Source organism: Zootoca vivipara, chromosome 6 (assembly GCF_965207765.1).
Source record: "Zootoca vivipara chromosome 6, rZooViv2.hap1.1, whole genome shotgun sequence".
Lineage (NCBI taxonomy): Eukaryota > Metazoa > Chordata > Lepidosauria > Squamata > Lacertidae > Zootoca > Zootoca vivipara.
Genome location: NC_142589.1, coordinates 5,903,551 through 5,919,095, shown reverse-complemented (window position 1 = coordinate 5,919,095; position 15,545 = coordinate 5,903,551). Strand labels below are relative to the sequence as shown.

Sequence of the window (15,545 nt, the reverse complement as noted above, 5' to 3'; positions counted from 1 at the left end):
TTGAAGGTGGATGTTGAAAGATTTAAGATAGATAAAAGGAAGTCCTTCTTCCTGCAGCACATAGTTAAACTATGGAACTCCCATCCACAGGAGGCAGCGATGGCCACCAACGTGGATGGCATTAAAAGGGAATTGGACGAATACATAGAGGAGACAAGGTTAAGTCCGGGGGGGGGAGGGGGAATAGGAACATGATGTCAGGGGCAGGCAGGACTCCAAAGAGTGTGGGATGGAGGCAGGGGACCAGGAGAGTGACCCAGGAGAGGGGACAAGTTATTGATGGGGCTTGGTGCTGCCCGTAAGGAGCCAGGGGAAGCAGGAGAGTCAGGGCAGTCTGCGTGGAGAAAGGCATTCTAGATGTGGCACCAGAAAAAGAGGCTGTTCAGCCAACAGAGGAGTCTGCAGGCTCCCCACCTTCTCCTGCCTTGCTGCCTCCTAGATTCCAGAGGACCAAGAGGCGGCAAGAGCTGCGGTGACTGCCGTGCAAAAGAAGTCTCAGGTTCTGTTTGTGCAACCCACCAGGGGAGGGCATATAAACCAGCACACTTGGGGGGGGTGCGCGCACACACACATGCACGCACGCACGCACGCATGCACCCTTGCTTCCTATTGCCATAACTGCTGCATAGGGTCCAGACCAGTGGACAGTGGCCTAGAGGCTAGAAGCATGTTTGTGTGTATGTTTCTCTTGCAAAAAAAAGAGTTAACTGTCAAATGTGTGCTTTCCTTATCTGTGACGGGACAGCACACATAAGAGCACCTGCTGGATCAGGCCAATGGTCCATCTGGTCCAGCATCCTGTTCTCACAGTGGCCAACCAGATGCCTTTCAGGGGCTGGACTGAGGAGGAATGGTGGGAACCGCACCCCCTGCTCTTACTGTACCTTCCCGAGAGGAGAAGGGACAGTATAGATTTAGAACAGTGGTTTGCAGAAGGGCATAGTTCAGAGGCTGCAGAGGGGAGAAGCTGGGAAATATTGGAGGAACAGCAGGAAGAAAAAGGCACCAGGGGAGAGAGAAGCTGACAGACTCAGTGTCTCTTGAAAGCATTCCTGACCCACCCACCCCTCCCAGAACCAGGCATGCCTTGAGGGTAGTAGAACAGAAAGCTCAAGATACAGAAATCACAGATCAGCCAGCGCAGGGGTGATGCAGAATAGGAGAGACGGAAGGCGTGGGGCTTTACTTGGAGCAACGTCATTATCTACAAGAGACCGCATTCCTTTGTCTCTCTCTGTGAATATTAAATAAACTACTTGGTAAGAACCTTAGGGTAGTAAGACTCCTTAGGGTAGTGCAGGATATCAAATCCAAACTACTACTCCTCCTCCTCCTCCTCCTCCTCCTCCTCCTCCTCCTCCTCCTCCTCCTCCTCCTCCTCTTGTTTTTTGCTTCTTGGCATCCCACTGTGGAAGGTGTATAGGATTCCCTGAAACCTTGACAGAGACCCAGTGGGAAACCTGCAAGCAGGGTTAGAGCACCAGAGCCTTCTCTTGGAGCCAGGGTTGTTCCAGGTGATGTAAAGATCCCATGGGCACCAAGGGGCGGAGATGACAAGCAGATGGAAACCTGGTGTGGTCATCAAACAGGAGGAAGGGTGGGATAGAAATGGAATAAATACATAATAATATGTGGTAGGTGTCAAGTCTGTAGGTGCCAGGCTCATCAGCAGGGGAACCCAGGACAACTCCATGGGCATCAAATGCCAGTGGTCATCTAAGTCCTGATATTCAGCCCCAGGTGTGGAAACATCTGTCCTTCCCCTGCTGACATGATAGAAGTTCATAAAATGATGCATGGCATGGGCAAAGCGGAGAAACGCTTTTCTTCCTCTCTCCTAACACTGGAACTGCTGGACATCCAATGCAGCTGAATGTTGCAGGGTTCAGGATAGAAGAAAGTCCTTCTTTATGCAGCACATAGTTAAACTGTGGAACTCACTCCCACAGGATGCAGTGATTGCCACTGGTTTAAAAGTGGTTTGGACAATTTCATGGAAGAGAGGGCTACCAATGGCTGCTAGCCACAACAGCTATGCCCTGCCTCAACAGTTGGAGGCAGCAATGCTTCTGAATACGGGTTGCTGGAATACGGGTTACAGGAGAGTGTTGCTATTGTGCTTGGATCCTGCTTGCAGGCTTCCCCATTAGGACATCGTGTTAGCCACTAAGAGAACAGGATACTGGACTAGATGGGCCATTGGCCTGATCCAGCAGGCTTTCGTTATGTTCTAATTCTTGGAGGTTACATACATCTTTTAGATTTTAATTTTCCTTTTTCAGAGCCGGCGACACCCAATTCCCCATGGCTGCCAATGCAAAATGATCACAGACCACATCTAGATGTACTGTATAGACTCCCTGAATTCAGAAAGGGGGGGGGGGAGCCAGCCGAGCCAACACTTTGCCGGAGCTCTCCTGCAGGAGCACTGCATAGCTTGGGAAATGTGCAGCCGCACCATTTAGTCAATTGATCGGTTGCATGTCTCTCTTAAAAAGAGCTCCCCCCCTGCTAAATCAAGCAGCAGCTTTTAAAATACTTTTGCACTGCTGTTTATAGGAAGTCCTGTTTTCTAAGAAGATTGGCACCACCGTAGATAGAAGAGGCACCATCTCAGGAAGTACTCCCTGATATGGCACGGGAAGGCGGCATCTGAAAAGAAATAAATGAACTGTTCTCTTTGAAAAGAAATTGTTCTTCTTCACTGATGATTGTTCTGTTGGTGGATCTGCTTAGATTTCAGGCAACAGCCCAAACTGACTATCCACTTACTCCTGAGCCAGGTTCAAGATCTTTGCATTAATTCACAAAGAAGTTCTGAACAACTTAGGTCCAGCATACCTCAGGGACCTCCCCTAAATCCTTCCATCCCAGCTTGGTCACTGAGATCAACTGCAAGAGCATCGTTGCTCATCCCTCAAGTTTTGACGTTCATCTGACACTGTCGAGAAACAGTGCCATTTAGTGCCATTGGCCCAGGCCTGTGGAACTCTCTGCTACTGGAGATTTAGCAGTCACCTCCTCTGCCAATTTTTAAATGCCTGCAGGCAATGAAGAATGCATCCTTCCATAGTGGTTAATGGGTATCTGTTTTAAACTTTTACAATAGTTTTCATGGCTGTAAAGCACTTCAATATTTTTTATGACACAGCAGTATGCATTCCCCCCCCCCCCCAATAAATAAATAAATAAATAAATAAATAAAGTGGAAGTGGCACATTTTGCTCTTGGTGGGCATGTCCGTGTGTCTCACCCCTAAGAGAAAGAGATGAGCTGCTTTGTCTGGCCAGTCACGTGGCCCATGGGCAGTCTTGCCCTTCTGCAATGCTTCCATGTCCACTTCGGTAACCAACTGGCATGGTACAGAACTGTGGCTCAGTGGTTAGAGCGTCTGCCTTGAAAGCAGATGGGGCTATAGGTTCACTCCCCAGTGGCACCTCCAGGACTGGAATGGACTCCTGCCTGAAACCCCAGGTTGCTGCTGGTAGTCAGTGTAGACAATAGATGGACCAATGGCCTATCACAGAATTCTAGAGTTGGAAGGGACTCTGAGGACCATCTAGTACAGGGGTGGCCATGTGATGAGTAACAAGTAACTAAAGAGTTAACTGTGTACTGTAGCACCTGACCACTGAGGAAGATCATGTTACAGAATGTACCAGAAGTGTTTCTGTACGTTGCAGTTGGTTTCGTTTCTGCCTGGGAGACGGTCGCAAGATGTCTGCGCTCTTACCAGGTTGTTTGTTATTTTCTCTCTAGAATAAACTTAAGTAGTTATTAGAACACTTTGGACTCTGTGTGTTCTTAAGAGGCTTTTTATCCAACGGCTATACAAGCTTTCGCTGTGTGAGAAGAAGAACTCTGCTGTGTGTGTGTTTTACTGCCAGCCCGGTTCTGCGGAAGCAGAGAAGCGGAGAGGAAGCGCGCCGGGCGATAATCAGAGGCTCCTAATTGAGTCATAAACAACTCAACGGAGCCCTATAGCCGTCACAGGCCAACTCCCAAGAGACTGCGATCTACTCACAGAGTTAAAAACTGGCAGTGATCTAGTGGGAGGTTCAGGTCAAAGTTGTTGAGCTTCTTTTAGGGATGAGGAAAGCCCCATTTTGGGGGATGCAGGAGCTTTTTTAGGGGGGGCAAAGTTGTTGAGCTTCTTTGGGGAGAGCCAGTGATCTACCACAGACGTCCAGTGGTCTACCGGTAGATCACGATCTACCTGTTGGACGTGCCTGATCTAGTACAACCCTTTGCAGTGCCAGAATATGCAGCTGTCCCATACGGGGATCAAACCTGCAACCTTGGTGTTATCTGCACCATGTTCTAACCAATTGAGCTTGTCACATTTGGCTCATATTTATCTGGCCCATATTTAAAGGCAATTGTGCGGTCTCTGGATAGATGCACCCTTCTCCTTTTGTCACCACTGTAATTTGCTCACCAGCAAGTCCCCAAGGACAAAAAAAAACCCAGCTGGGTGGGTGGGTGGGTGGAGATGCAGAATCTCAGCAAATGACTTCCCTCCACCAAAGGCAGGATTGCAGCTGACGGGCAATTTCAAGCCGTGGCTATCACCGTGGCTTCTGGCCTGTCTCCCTTCAGCCCAGAAGTGATTTCCTTTGCCTTGGTAAAGGTAAAGGGACCCCTGACCATTAGGTCCAGTCATGACCGACTCTGGGGTTGCGCGCTCATCTCGCATTATTGGCCGAGGGAGCCAGCATATAGCTTCCAGGTCATGTGGCCAGCATGACAAAGCCACTTCTGGCAAACCAGAGCAGCACATGGAAACGCTGTTTACCTTCCCGCTGTAACGGTTCCTATTTATCTACTTGCATTTTGACATGCTTTCGAACTGCTAGGTTGGCAGGAGCTGGGACCGAGCAACGGGAGCTCACCCCGTCACAGGGATTCGAACCGCCGACCTTCTGATCAGCAAGCCCTAGGCTCAGTGGTTTAACCCACAGCGCCACCTGGGTCCTTGCCTTGGAATACCTTGCAAAGATGCGTTTTCTCCTGCTCCCCACCCTTTCCCCCCCAATCTCCACCTGCAGGTAGAACAGGTGGAAGCCAATTATCATAAAGGCAGCGGCAATAGGCAATTTTGTGCAGTTCTGTTTGCTTGCGAGGCACATCAGAATCTTTCAATTTCATTGCCCTCCGGAGATTGTATCTATTTTCTTCCCCATTTGGAGAGGCGGCTGTTGAGAGCATATATAATGGGCCCTGGGTATTTCTGAGAAGAGCTCTGGTTCTTCCACCGAGCTCGCTTCCGATCAGTCACCTGAGCAAGCAGCCATTCACCTCTTAGCAAATGAGACCATTCAGACCCACCACTTTTTGCACCTGGCCTCATTTGAGCCCCGCAGCCACAAAAACATGAAAGGAGGCTGATGGATCAGGCCAATGGCCCATCTAGTCCAGCATCCTGTTCTCACAGCAGCCAACCAGATGCCGCAAAGGGAAACCAGCAAACTGTACCCAAAAAACAGGTGACCTCTCCTCTCCTAGGGTTTCCTGCAACTGGTATTCAGAAGCATTGCTGCTTCCAGCTGTGGAGGCAGAGCATAACCATCATCGTAGTTCAGCATCCAGTAATGTCTCCAGGTATGGCTGGAAGTGGCCCCACCTGGAATACTCATGGCCTGCCTCTGAAGCAGCTCCCCATGATCCTAGGGCCTTTTTATGGCTGGATACTCATGGCCACTGGTCCCACCACCTCCTGGCAAATAGAAGGGGAAGAAAATGGAGGCAGTGAGAGATTTTACTTTCTTGGGTTCCATGATCGCTGCAGATGGTGACAGCAGTCACGAAATTAAAAGACACCTGCTTCTTGGGAGAAAAGCAATGACGGACCTAGGCAGCGTCTTAAAAAGCAGAGACATCACCTTGCTGACAAAGGTCTGTATAGTTAAAACTATGGTTTTCCCAGTAGTGATGTATGGAAGTGAGAGCTGGACCATAAAGAAGACTGATCGCCAAAGAATTGATGCTTTTTGAATTATGGTGCTGGAGGAGACTCTTGAGAGTCCCATGGACTGCAAGAAGATCAAACCTATCCATTCTTCAGGAAATCAGCCCTGAGTGCTCACTGGAAGGACAGATCGTGAAGCTGAGGCTCCAATACTTTGGCCACCTCATGAGAAGAGAAGAATCCTTGGAAAAGACCCTGATGTTGGGAAAGATTGAGGGCACTAGGAGAAGAGGACTACAGAGGACGAGATGGTTGGACAGTGTTCTTGAAGCTACCAACATGAGTCTGACCAAACTGCGGGAGGCAGTGCAAGACAGGAGTGCCTGGCGTGCTCTGGTCCATGGGGTCACGAAGAGTCGGACACGACTAAACAACAACAGCAACTCATGACCAGCTTAAAACACAGTGAGGTTGCCCACCACCCACACACTTTGTTTCAAATGTCATGCGTGTGTCATTAAGGTCGGGGATGTTTCCACATTGCCAGCTGCCTGTCCACACAAGTGGGTGGAGAATGGCCATAAATGCCTTCATATGGCTTATGTGTATTCCTGCAGTGCAGAGGGTTGGTCAATATGACTCTCAGGGCCCCTTCCAACTCTGCGATTCTATGATTCCAAGTCAGGTTAACGCTGGTTTGCGGGAATGCAGGAATCATGGCTGAAAAATCCCAGACCAAGGGCCATCCAACCTCGGTTTAAAACAGTGTTTCTCAAACTTGGGTCTCTAACTGTTCTTGGACTACAACTCCCATCATCCCAGTGGTCAGGGATGATGGGAATTGTAGTCCGAAAAAAGCTGGGAAACACTGGTTCAAAACCTCCAATGAAAGAGAGTCGACCATCTTCTGAGGGAGTCGATTCCACTGGCAAATACCTCTTACCAATAGAAAGCTCTTCCTAATGTTTCGTCAGAATCTCCTGTCTTACCATTGGAATCCATTGGTTCAGGTCCTCCTCTTTGGAACAGCAGAAAACAAGCTTGCTCCACCTTCCATGTGACAGCCCTTCGGAATGTTGAAGATAGCTACCCATCTTCTCCTCTCAAGGCCAGAAATATGGTGGTCTGACCATTTCCAGCTGTATTCACCTACAGAAAAGCAAGTTGAGGCAGGTGCTCTGAGCTTTACCCTCACCTTCCTCAAGCAGGATGGGGAAGTAGGATTGTGGGGGGACGGCCAGTGACTCAAACAGCACACACTTTGCTTCTTGGTATGTTTATTTTAGATATTGTTTAAGCACTCCCAACTGCTCTCCTCTTGCCAATGCCCCCACCAGCCACAGGACTCTGGAGGAGGTCATCTTGAACATGGAGGGCAGAGATATTTTGTTCCCTGTTGTAGACATTGGTTAAATAATAATTAAAAAAAAACTTTACAATAATACATTTTTGTTGTGGTTTTGATCCTTAAAAAAGAAGACAGGAAAGCTAACAGAACCCTATCCAGGTTATGTGTTTGGTTACGTATATCCATATGTATATAAAGAAGCAGGTCTCTCTTGATATACATATGCTAGATATGCCTAGGATCAAAGGAGAGTAATGAATGCTGGTTGCCAGCTATGGCTGCTTCCATCCATCAGGAACGCAAAGTGACATTGGGGCAACCTTAAGAAGAGGAGAAGTTTCACCTATTGGACAGCAAAAATCCTAGAAAAAGAGAGAGGAGGGAAATCAGAAGAAACAGCAGAACGGGGTATCTCCTCTGGACCTGTCCGATACTCTTCTTGTTCCACCACGAGACTTGACTGGGTTTGCTATCAGGAAGGCTTTCCTGAAGGCCTCGAAAACCATGGGGTGGGTGTTGCTGCTCATCTCACAGTGCTCCTTGCACTCCTGGAGGGACCCCCATGCCCCACCCGCCCAGCTGCACAAACATCTTCTCCACCTTCTGCTTCACGAGGAGAAAGTTAAGACACTTCTGTGGGTGACGGAAGCCAAGCTTAGCCAAGGGGAGGAAGGAGACAGGGTTTTTTCCCCCTCCAAGCAGCAAAAAGGAATGGTATGGAGGTTGGGGAGGGGGGGTTGGACAAGGGGAAAGGGGGGAAGTAGCTGTCTCTTGCCCTGCAAAGCAGTTTGGCAAACTAAGGCGCATCAGCCACAATTGGCTCAGTCTCTCCATCCAGAGTCGGCCTCCTCGAGATTCTCCAACTGCTGGCAAAAGCAGGCGTGCTTCTTTGAAACGCCATTTGTGACCCCTTTCAAACATGGATGTATTTTGACACAATGGGAGACTCCTGGACTCTTGCTCTAGAGACACTTCAAACCAAAAAGAAACACAAAGCAAAAACCCCCCTCCTTTAAGTATGCAGAATTCCCAGCGTTTAAGTGCTCCCTCGGCACAGATTTTCTGGGGGAAATGTCCCGTCAATGCTCCTGCAACTTGCCGTCGTACCTTTTCGAAAGCAGAGACTCCGGAAGGCCAAAGGCCAAAGGAAACGTTTTCAAGGTGTCTTTGTCCATCTCTGCATGCACAAAAAGTTTGGGCTGCGCCTTCCCCCACCCCCTCAGAGCACTTGATCCCACTTCTCTTCTATAATGCCACTTTCAAAAGGAGAGAAAGAGCAAAGAGGGTCCCTGGGACAGAAGGCCGGATGCCAGATCCATTTGTGTCCACAAACGTCTTCTGTTCGGGGATCATGTCTGTGGTCAGCGACTTCTGCAGGGAGAAAGGAGGAGGGGGGGGAGAGAGAGGAAAAGAAAGGAGGGTCAGTTCAACAGAGCGGCAGCCACCCCAGGGCACTGGAGTTTTTTCCTGAAAGAGCTGCTTCTCTCCTTCCAAGCCAAGGAGTCAGACTTCTTGGTTTCGAGCGAGGATATTGGCAAGTGTCATTGTGGGCATGAAAAGCAATACAGCTCTCCTGGGGAGCTTAGAGAGTAAAAGCCCAGGCAGTAACTGCAGGAGGCTCTCTTCTCTCTGCAAGGCAATCCCTTGCTAGTCAGTGAAGACAATGGGCTCATCCACAAATCTGCTTGCCCCACTGCCTTCCCCATGGAAAACCCATGGCTTAGCTCTGAACTAGAGCAAACAGCAATCAGGTTTTGCACAGATTGCTGTTTGTTCTGATTTATCACTAAAGAACAGGTTTTTTGGGGGAAAGCAGTGGGACAAAGGCAAAACCACTTGGACCTGTACCTAGAAAGCAGAAAGCCACTTGGACCTGCACTTCCTAGACACAAGGCAAGCAGAAGTGTGGACCTGCCATACATACAGATACTTTCAATTGACGTTTCTGACTGCAGATTCCTTTAACTGTCGGCTTTTAATGGATCGTGGTTTCAATGTGCTGTGTACACAGACTGGGATTGTTACGATTCTTTGATAATGAATGGTTGTCTATAAATATTTAATAAAATACATAGAATCAATCTACTACGCTAAAGAGGCAAACAGTCTGGACTGGGCTGGGAAAGGGAGCTTCCTCGCTTTTCCTGATCACCATCTCCTGTTGTTGTTGTTGTTGTTGTTGTTGTTGTTGTTGTTTAGTCGCCTTGGTCGTGTTCGACTCTCCATGACCCCATGAACCAGAGCATGCCTTGGGAACTCTTCTCAAAGCTTCTCCTATTTTATGTCCATGGAGTTTTCTTGGCAAAATACTGGAGTGGTTTGCCAGTCCCTTCTCCAGGTGGATCACAGTTCCTTCTCAGCTATGACCTGTCTGTCTTGGGTGGCCCTGACCGGCATAGCTCATAGCTTCTCTGAGTTATTCAAGCCCCTTTGCCACAACAAGGCAGCGATCCATGAAAGGGCACCATCTCCTACCAGATGCTAATAATTCTGGTCTACTTTTGGAGGTGTTGTGAGGATTACTGAGCTAGAGCACATCTGCTTTAAGTACTTGAAATGTGCTCTGCTGGTATCATCATCATCATCATCATCATCGGTCATCAGGTCATCCAAAACAAAGGGGTCACAACCAACAGCATGAAATACCTTGGGTTCAGGTGACAAGGAAGGAGATTCTGGTGAATCTCAGTCTACTGCAGTGTTTCCCAACCAGTGTGCCTCCAGATGTTTTGGGACTACAACTCCCATCATCCCTAGCTAGCAAGACCAGTGGTCAGGAATGATGGGAGTTGTAGTCCCAAAACATCTGGAGGCACACTGGTTGGGAAACACTGGTCTACTGGATATTACAATATCTGCTTCTGTGTATGGACAGTTAACATTGATAAATAGGCACATAGAAGGGGACTTCCATTCCTGATGCCTCCTAGAGGGGATGGCCAGATGACCTTATAATCTTCCAAATGGATCGCTGCTCTACCAGTTAAGCAGCCAGGCCAGGAGTGACCAAAACAAACGTACAGTGGTACCTCGGTTTAAGTACACAATTGGTTTCAGAAGTCTGTACTTAACCTGACGCGAACTTTCCCATTGAAAGTAATGGAAAATGGATTAATCCGTTCCAGACGGGTCCGCAGAGTACTTAAACTGAAGCGTACTTAGCCCGAAGTATGAGTGTAATTGGTTCTGGAAGTCTGTACTTAACCTGAACCGTACTTAACTTGAAGCGAACTTTTCAACAACAAAAAAAAAAACTGGAAGCGAACTTTCCCATTGAAAGAAATGGAAAATGGATTAATCCGTTCCAGACAGGTCCGCGGAGTACTTAAACTGAAAGTACTCAAACCGAAGCGTACTTAAACCGAGGTATGAACGTACAATAAGAAGGGGGCGCTGGAGGGATCAGTGACTATCAGACTTTGAACAGCTGGTGTCACTGGATCAAGTTTGTCGAATTCAACAAAAAGTTTTCTATGTCTGCAATCCTATACCCACTTAACTAGAAGTAAGACCCTGTGAATTTGCAAAAGGTTAAAAAGAAATAAGATCCCAAATTGTCCTACCCTATATCAATCAGGATTGATGCCTTTGGTATGTTAGGATACAATATATCCCTTGGAACCTAAAATAGTTCTGCTTGGTTATCTGAAAGCTGTTATTCCACAAAATAATCAATAAATAGTGTTCAAACTTATAACAGCTGCTAAGAGTGCAAAATTAGGAGGTGGGGGAATCAAATATCCTACTATATCTGAATGGACTGAGGAAAAATTGGTTTGATTAAGCTAACTTATTACAAAACAAAATAAAAAAATCCTTCCAGTAGCACCTTAGAGACCAACCAAGTTTGTCATTGGTATGAGCTTTCATGTGCATGCACACAGTATGTTTCCAAGCACAGTTCAAAGTGTTGGTGCTGACCTTTAAAGCCATAAATGGCCTCGGTCCAGTATACCTGAAGGAGCGTCTCCACCCCCATCGTTCTGCCCGGACACTGAGGTCCAGCACCGAGGGCCTTCTGGCGGTTCCCTCGTTGCGAGAAGCCAAGTTGCAGGGAACCAGGCAGAGGGCCTTCTCGGTGGTGGCGCCTGTCCTGTGGAACGCCCTCCCATCAGATGTCAAAGAGAAAAACAGCTACCAGATTTTTAGAAGACATCTGAAGGCAGCCCTGTTTAGGGAGGCTTTTAATGTTTAATTGTTTTATTTCATTTTTCTGTTGTAAGCCGCCCAAAGTGGCTGGGGAAACCCAGCCAGATGGGCGGGGTATAAATAATAAATTATTATTATTATATTATTCTTCAGATACAAAACAATACATATAAACCAGCCTAACAGGTTGGTATATTTTATAATCGGAATGGTATATTTTATAATCGTTTGGAGCAACAAGTTCAATGATAATGTCCAACCTTTTGCTGCTTTCAACCTGCTGTGGCAGCACAGTATTTCTTTATGCTCTTTGTCTTTGGTTTATTTTCTTTACTTTTTTTATAATTAAGACCCCAAGGTAATTACAACTTGGTAGAATGGCCCCGCTCTTTAAAATGAGTACATAGTCCACGGGCCCCTCGAATCGGCACCCCAGCACCTCTTTTCATCCCCAAATGAGAGATTCTTTCTGTGAAATGGGGCCTAAATAGATGTCAGAGGGGACTTCTTTGTATTTGTCCCCTCCAGTTGAAATCTCTGAGCCTGGGAAGAATGACGAGGACGACGTGAGCTTTGAAGAGGCTCCTCTTAGGGATGGGCAAGAAAGGACCAAACAGCCACTAATGTTTCAAAACCAGGAGCTAGTCGAGGAAGCGGGGATCAGAGCAGCATCCTTTGGCATGAAACCATCAAAGACGCACGTCTCTTTGCCTTCATGAACTTGAGAGAGATAACTTCAGCTGCAGAAAAAAGACCTCATTAAATTCCACAAGATGGATTTCCTTCAGGAGCTCCTCAAGCCGCAGAGAACAAGCAAATTACCTTGTTTATGAGATGCTGCTGTACATATAAAAACCATCTCTGAATTGATGAAGTGGAATTTGACCTGGGCGACAGGGGGAACACAGTCGCACCAGAACGCCAAGTCGAGAGAGGTAGAGGGAGCAGAGGAAAGGTGGTCTTCATTCACGATTTACTATGTATTATTATTTATTGATTACATTTCCATACCACTTTTTTTCTCCAAGGGGCTGGGGGGGCATACATGGTTCTTCTGCCCCTCCTCCTTTAATCCCCATGACAAACCTAGGAGGGAGGTCAGGCTGAGAGGCAGTGACTTCCTCAAAGTCACCCAGTGAGTCTTATGATGGCCAAGTGGAGATTTGAACCTTGGTCTCCAAAGTCCAGGGACTTGTTGGGACACGGGTGGCGCTGTGGGTTAAACCACAGAGCCTAGGGCTTGCCAATCAGAAGGTCGGTGGTTCAAATCCCTGTAATGGGGTGAGCTCCCATTGCTCGGTCCCAGCTCTTGCCAACCTAGCAGTTCAAAAGCACATCAAAGTACAAGTAGATAAATAGGTACCGCTACAGCGGGTAGGTAAATGCCATTTCCGTGTGCTGCTCTGGTTCGCCAGAAGCAGCTTTGTCATGCTGGCCACATGACCTGGAAGCTGTGCACCGGCTCTCTCGGCCAATAACACGAGATGAGCACCGCAACCCCAGAGTCAGTCACGACTGGACCTAATGTTCAGGGGTCCCTATACCTTTGTACCTTACTCCCAAGTCCTCATGTAATCCTCACAATAGCCCTGTGAGGTAGGTTAGGCCGAGAGACAGTGACTGGCCCAAGGTCACCCAGGGAGCTTCATGATGAGCGAGTGACATCATCGGATGGGTTTTTCCAGGACTAAGGTGAAACTGCCAAGCTCCCAAGTTAGTTTTGCTGTTGGATGTTGCTAATGTACTCATAGAACTGTAGAGTTGGAAAGGACCCTGAGGGTTGTCTAGTCCAACCCCCTACAATGCAGGAATCTCAACTAAAACACCCCTGACAGGATGGCAATCTCTGGTCTTGTTACATTTATAGTACTGAAATGTTAGGAAAACGTTTTTGCACTCTTTGGTTTTGAAATGCCTTCCTGTTTTCTTGCTTGTAAGTCACTTTGGCCTGATTCTTTTTGAGTGGAAAAGTGGCATACAAATAAAATTACGAGTGAATGATGTCAAGTGAGGATTTGAACCCCGGTCCCAGAATTCCCAGTATGCAGAGCCAGGGGGGATACCTGTCCATCTCTAAAGTGGGATGTAATCCTCTAGAGCAGTCAAGTACAGCATTTCCTGTTTGCCTAGAGTGAACATGCAGGGGAATGTTGGTCCAGCCAGTTGAACTTCCTGTTATACCTGGTCCGGAGCATCCTTCATTTTGCATGTGACCAGGTAGGTGGGCATGGCCCTTCCAGACCTAACAAAAGGTCCAGTCACGCAGCCTTTTTGCCTCCTTTTGCCTCCAGTGGTTTACCAGTGTGGTGTAGTGGTTAAGAGCGGTAGACTCGTAATCTGGGGAACCGGGTTCGCATCTCCGCTCCTCCACATGCAGCTGCTGGTTGAGCTTGGGCTAGTCACACTTCTGTGAAGTCTCTCAGCCCCACTCACCTCACATAGTGTTTGTTGTGGGGGAGGAAGGGAAAGGAGAATGTTAGCTGCTTTGAGACTCCTTCGGGTAGTGATAAAGAGGGATATCAAATCCAAACTCTTCTTCTTCTTCCTGGACTGCTGGGATATACCCATGTGGAGTAAATCCACTCCTTCTACTTATTTGTAACTTCAAGCCTAAAACCTGCCTTCAGGGACCACACTGTGCTCTGATCGTGAGTAAACTTCTTATTGTTACTAACTGTATGAACAAGACTGTTGTGTCTTTATTCTTTTAGGAGGATTCAAAGGGGTCTTAACCAGGAATAATAGAACTTACGAGATTCTAACAAATCTGCAACTAGCTTCCTGCTTTGTAAAAGGGGGGGAATGTATGAATAAACTCACTAGCATGAGTTAGGAAGGATAATATTTAATCAATATATCCTCTCATGCTATTCACAACATTCCCACATCTAACACATCTGGATTCCCAAAGACCATTCCTTTCTCAAAGGTCTGCAGTGGTGGTCTTCCTTGCCTGCAGACTCAGCTCGCCCCCTCACCCTCACAGGTGACACCTATGCCTGGCCCCCTGGATCCGTGCACGCTGGGGGCTCGATGTCCTTGTGAAGCAGCGGCCCAAGGGCAATGGACAAATTCTCATGCTCATCACAAGCTGGCAATTACCCAGCTGGGGAAGCGGGAGGCTTGGATGCTATCTGTTTGCTTAAATATTTTGCCTCTCTACATGCATTTCTTGACACTCCAACTGCCAGAAGAGATTTGGAGAGGGAACAAGAAGAGAAGGGCCCCCACGTTTAGCTCCCTGGGAGCCTCCCGCCCTTTCCTTTTTTTTAATGAGGGGGGGAGAGAAGAGAATAAGAGAAGAGACTTCATTGCACCAACATTGCTGCTTCTTCATAAATGTCTAGATCTTGGGCAGCGGTTCTGCTACACAGGGTGCCAAGCCAAAAGGGGTGCAAAATTGAGAAGATCCATAACTGAGAAGATCCATTTGGGGGTGCCAAATTTTGGCCTTGCACAGGGCGCCATATTGCAAAAGATTAGCAAAGTCTGCCTGTGTCTTGGGATTTGGGGTGCATTAGGGAAGCTGGTATTAGGATATAATAAAAAGACACTATGAGAGCAAATCATCTAGCTGAGGAAGGCTTTATATTATTAATTTGCTTATTTAGCATATTGTTTGTCTCCTAATGTTTATACACCACTGGTTTGTAAAAATAAAATAAAATAAAAATCTCAAAGCAGTTTGCCGAAAAGATCCGACACTCAAAGAGCGAGTTCAATTCCTGAATTGCAGAAGGTTGGACTAGATGGCTCTTCTGGTCCCCTCCAACTCCACAATTCTATGATTCTATGATTCTAATGAAAGCAGGACGGCTCTTAGGCGGCACCTGTAATGGTGGCCGTTCCACCGATAGAAGTGGCCAAGTGGATGCATATGGGCAAGGTGATCTTGCAGGTAGACTGGTCCCAAGTTATTAAGGGCTTTGGATACTAATAGGAACACCTTGAACTTGACCCAGTAACATTTGAACTTTTCAATCATTCTTGTTATTTTTTTCTTAGTGATAATTTTATTGCTTTATCTTTTTTGTACACCATTTTGAGGTGTGTGGGGGGGTTTTTAACAATCAGGAGGTGTATAAATTTTTCGAAATAAATATTCACAGTTTCGGAAGAGAAGGGATGGAAACAGGTGCG

General features: G+C 47.3%; 1 protein-coding gene across 1 annotated transcript in view; it reads right to left on the bottom strand.

The window, feature by feature from the left end:
- Positions 1–7,168: 7,168 nt before the first annotated feature.
- The window catches only part of GFRA2 (GDNF family receptor alpha 2), a 71,170-nt gene continuing 62,793 nt past the window's right edge, over positions 7,169–15,545 (bottom strand). The window contains exon 8 of the mRNA XM_035119132.3: positions 7,169–8,627. Coding sequence (XP_034975023.3) covers positions 8,502–8,627 — 126 coding nt within the window. The 3' untranslated portion in view covers positions 7,169–8,501. The remainder of the gene's footprint in view (positions 8,628–15,545) is intronic.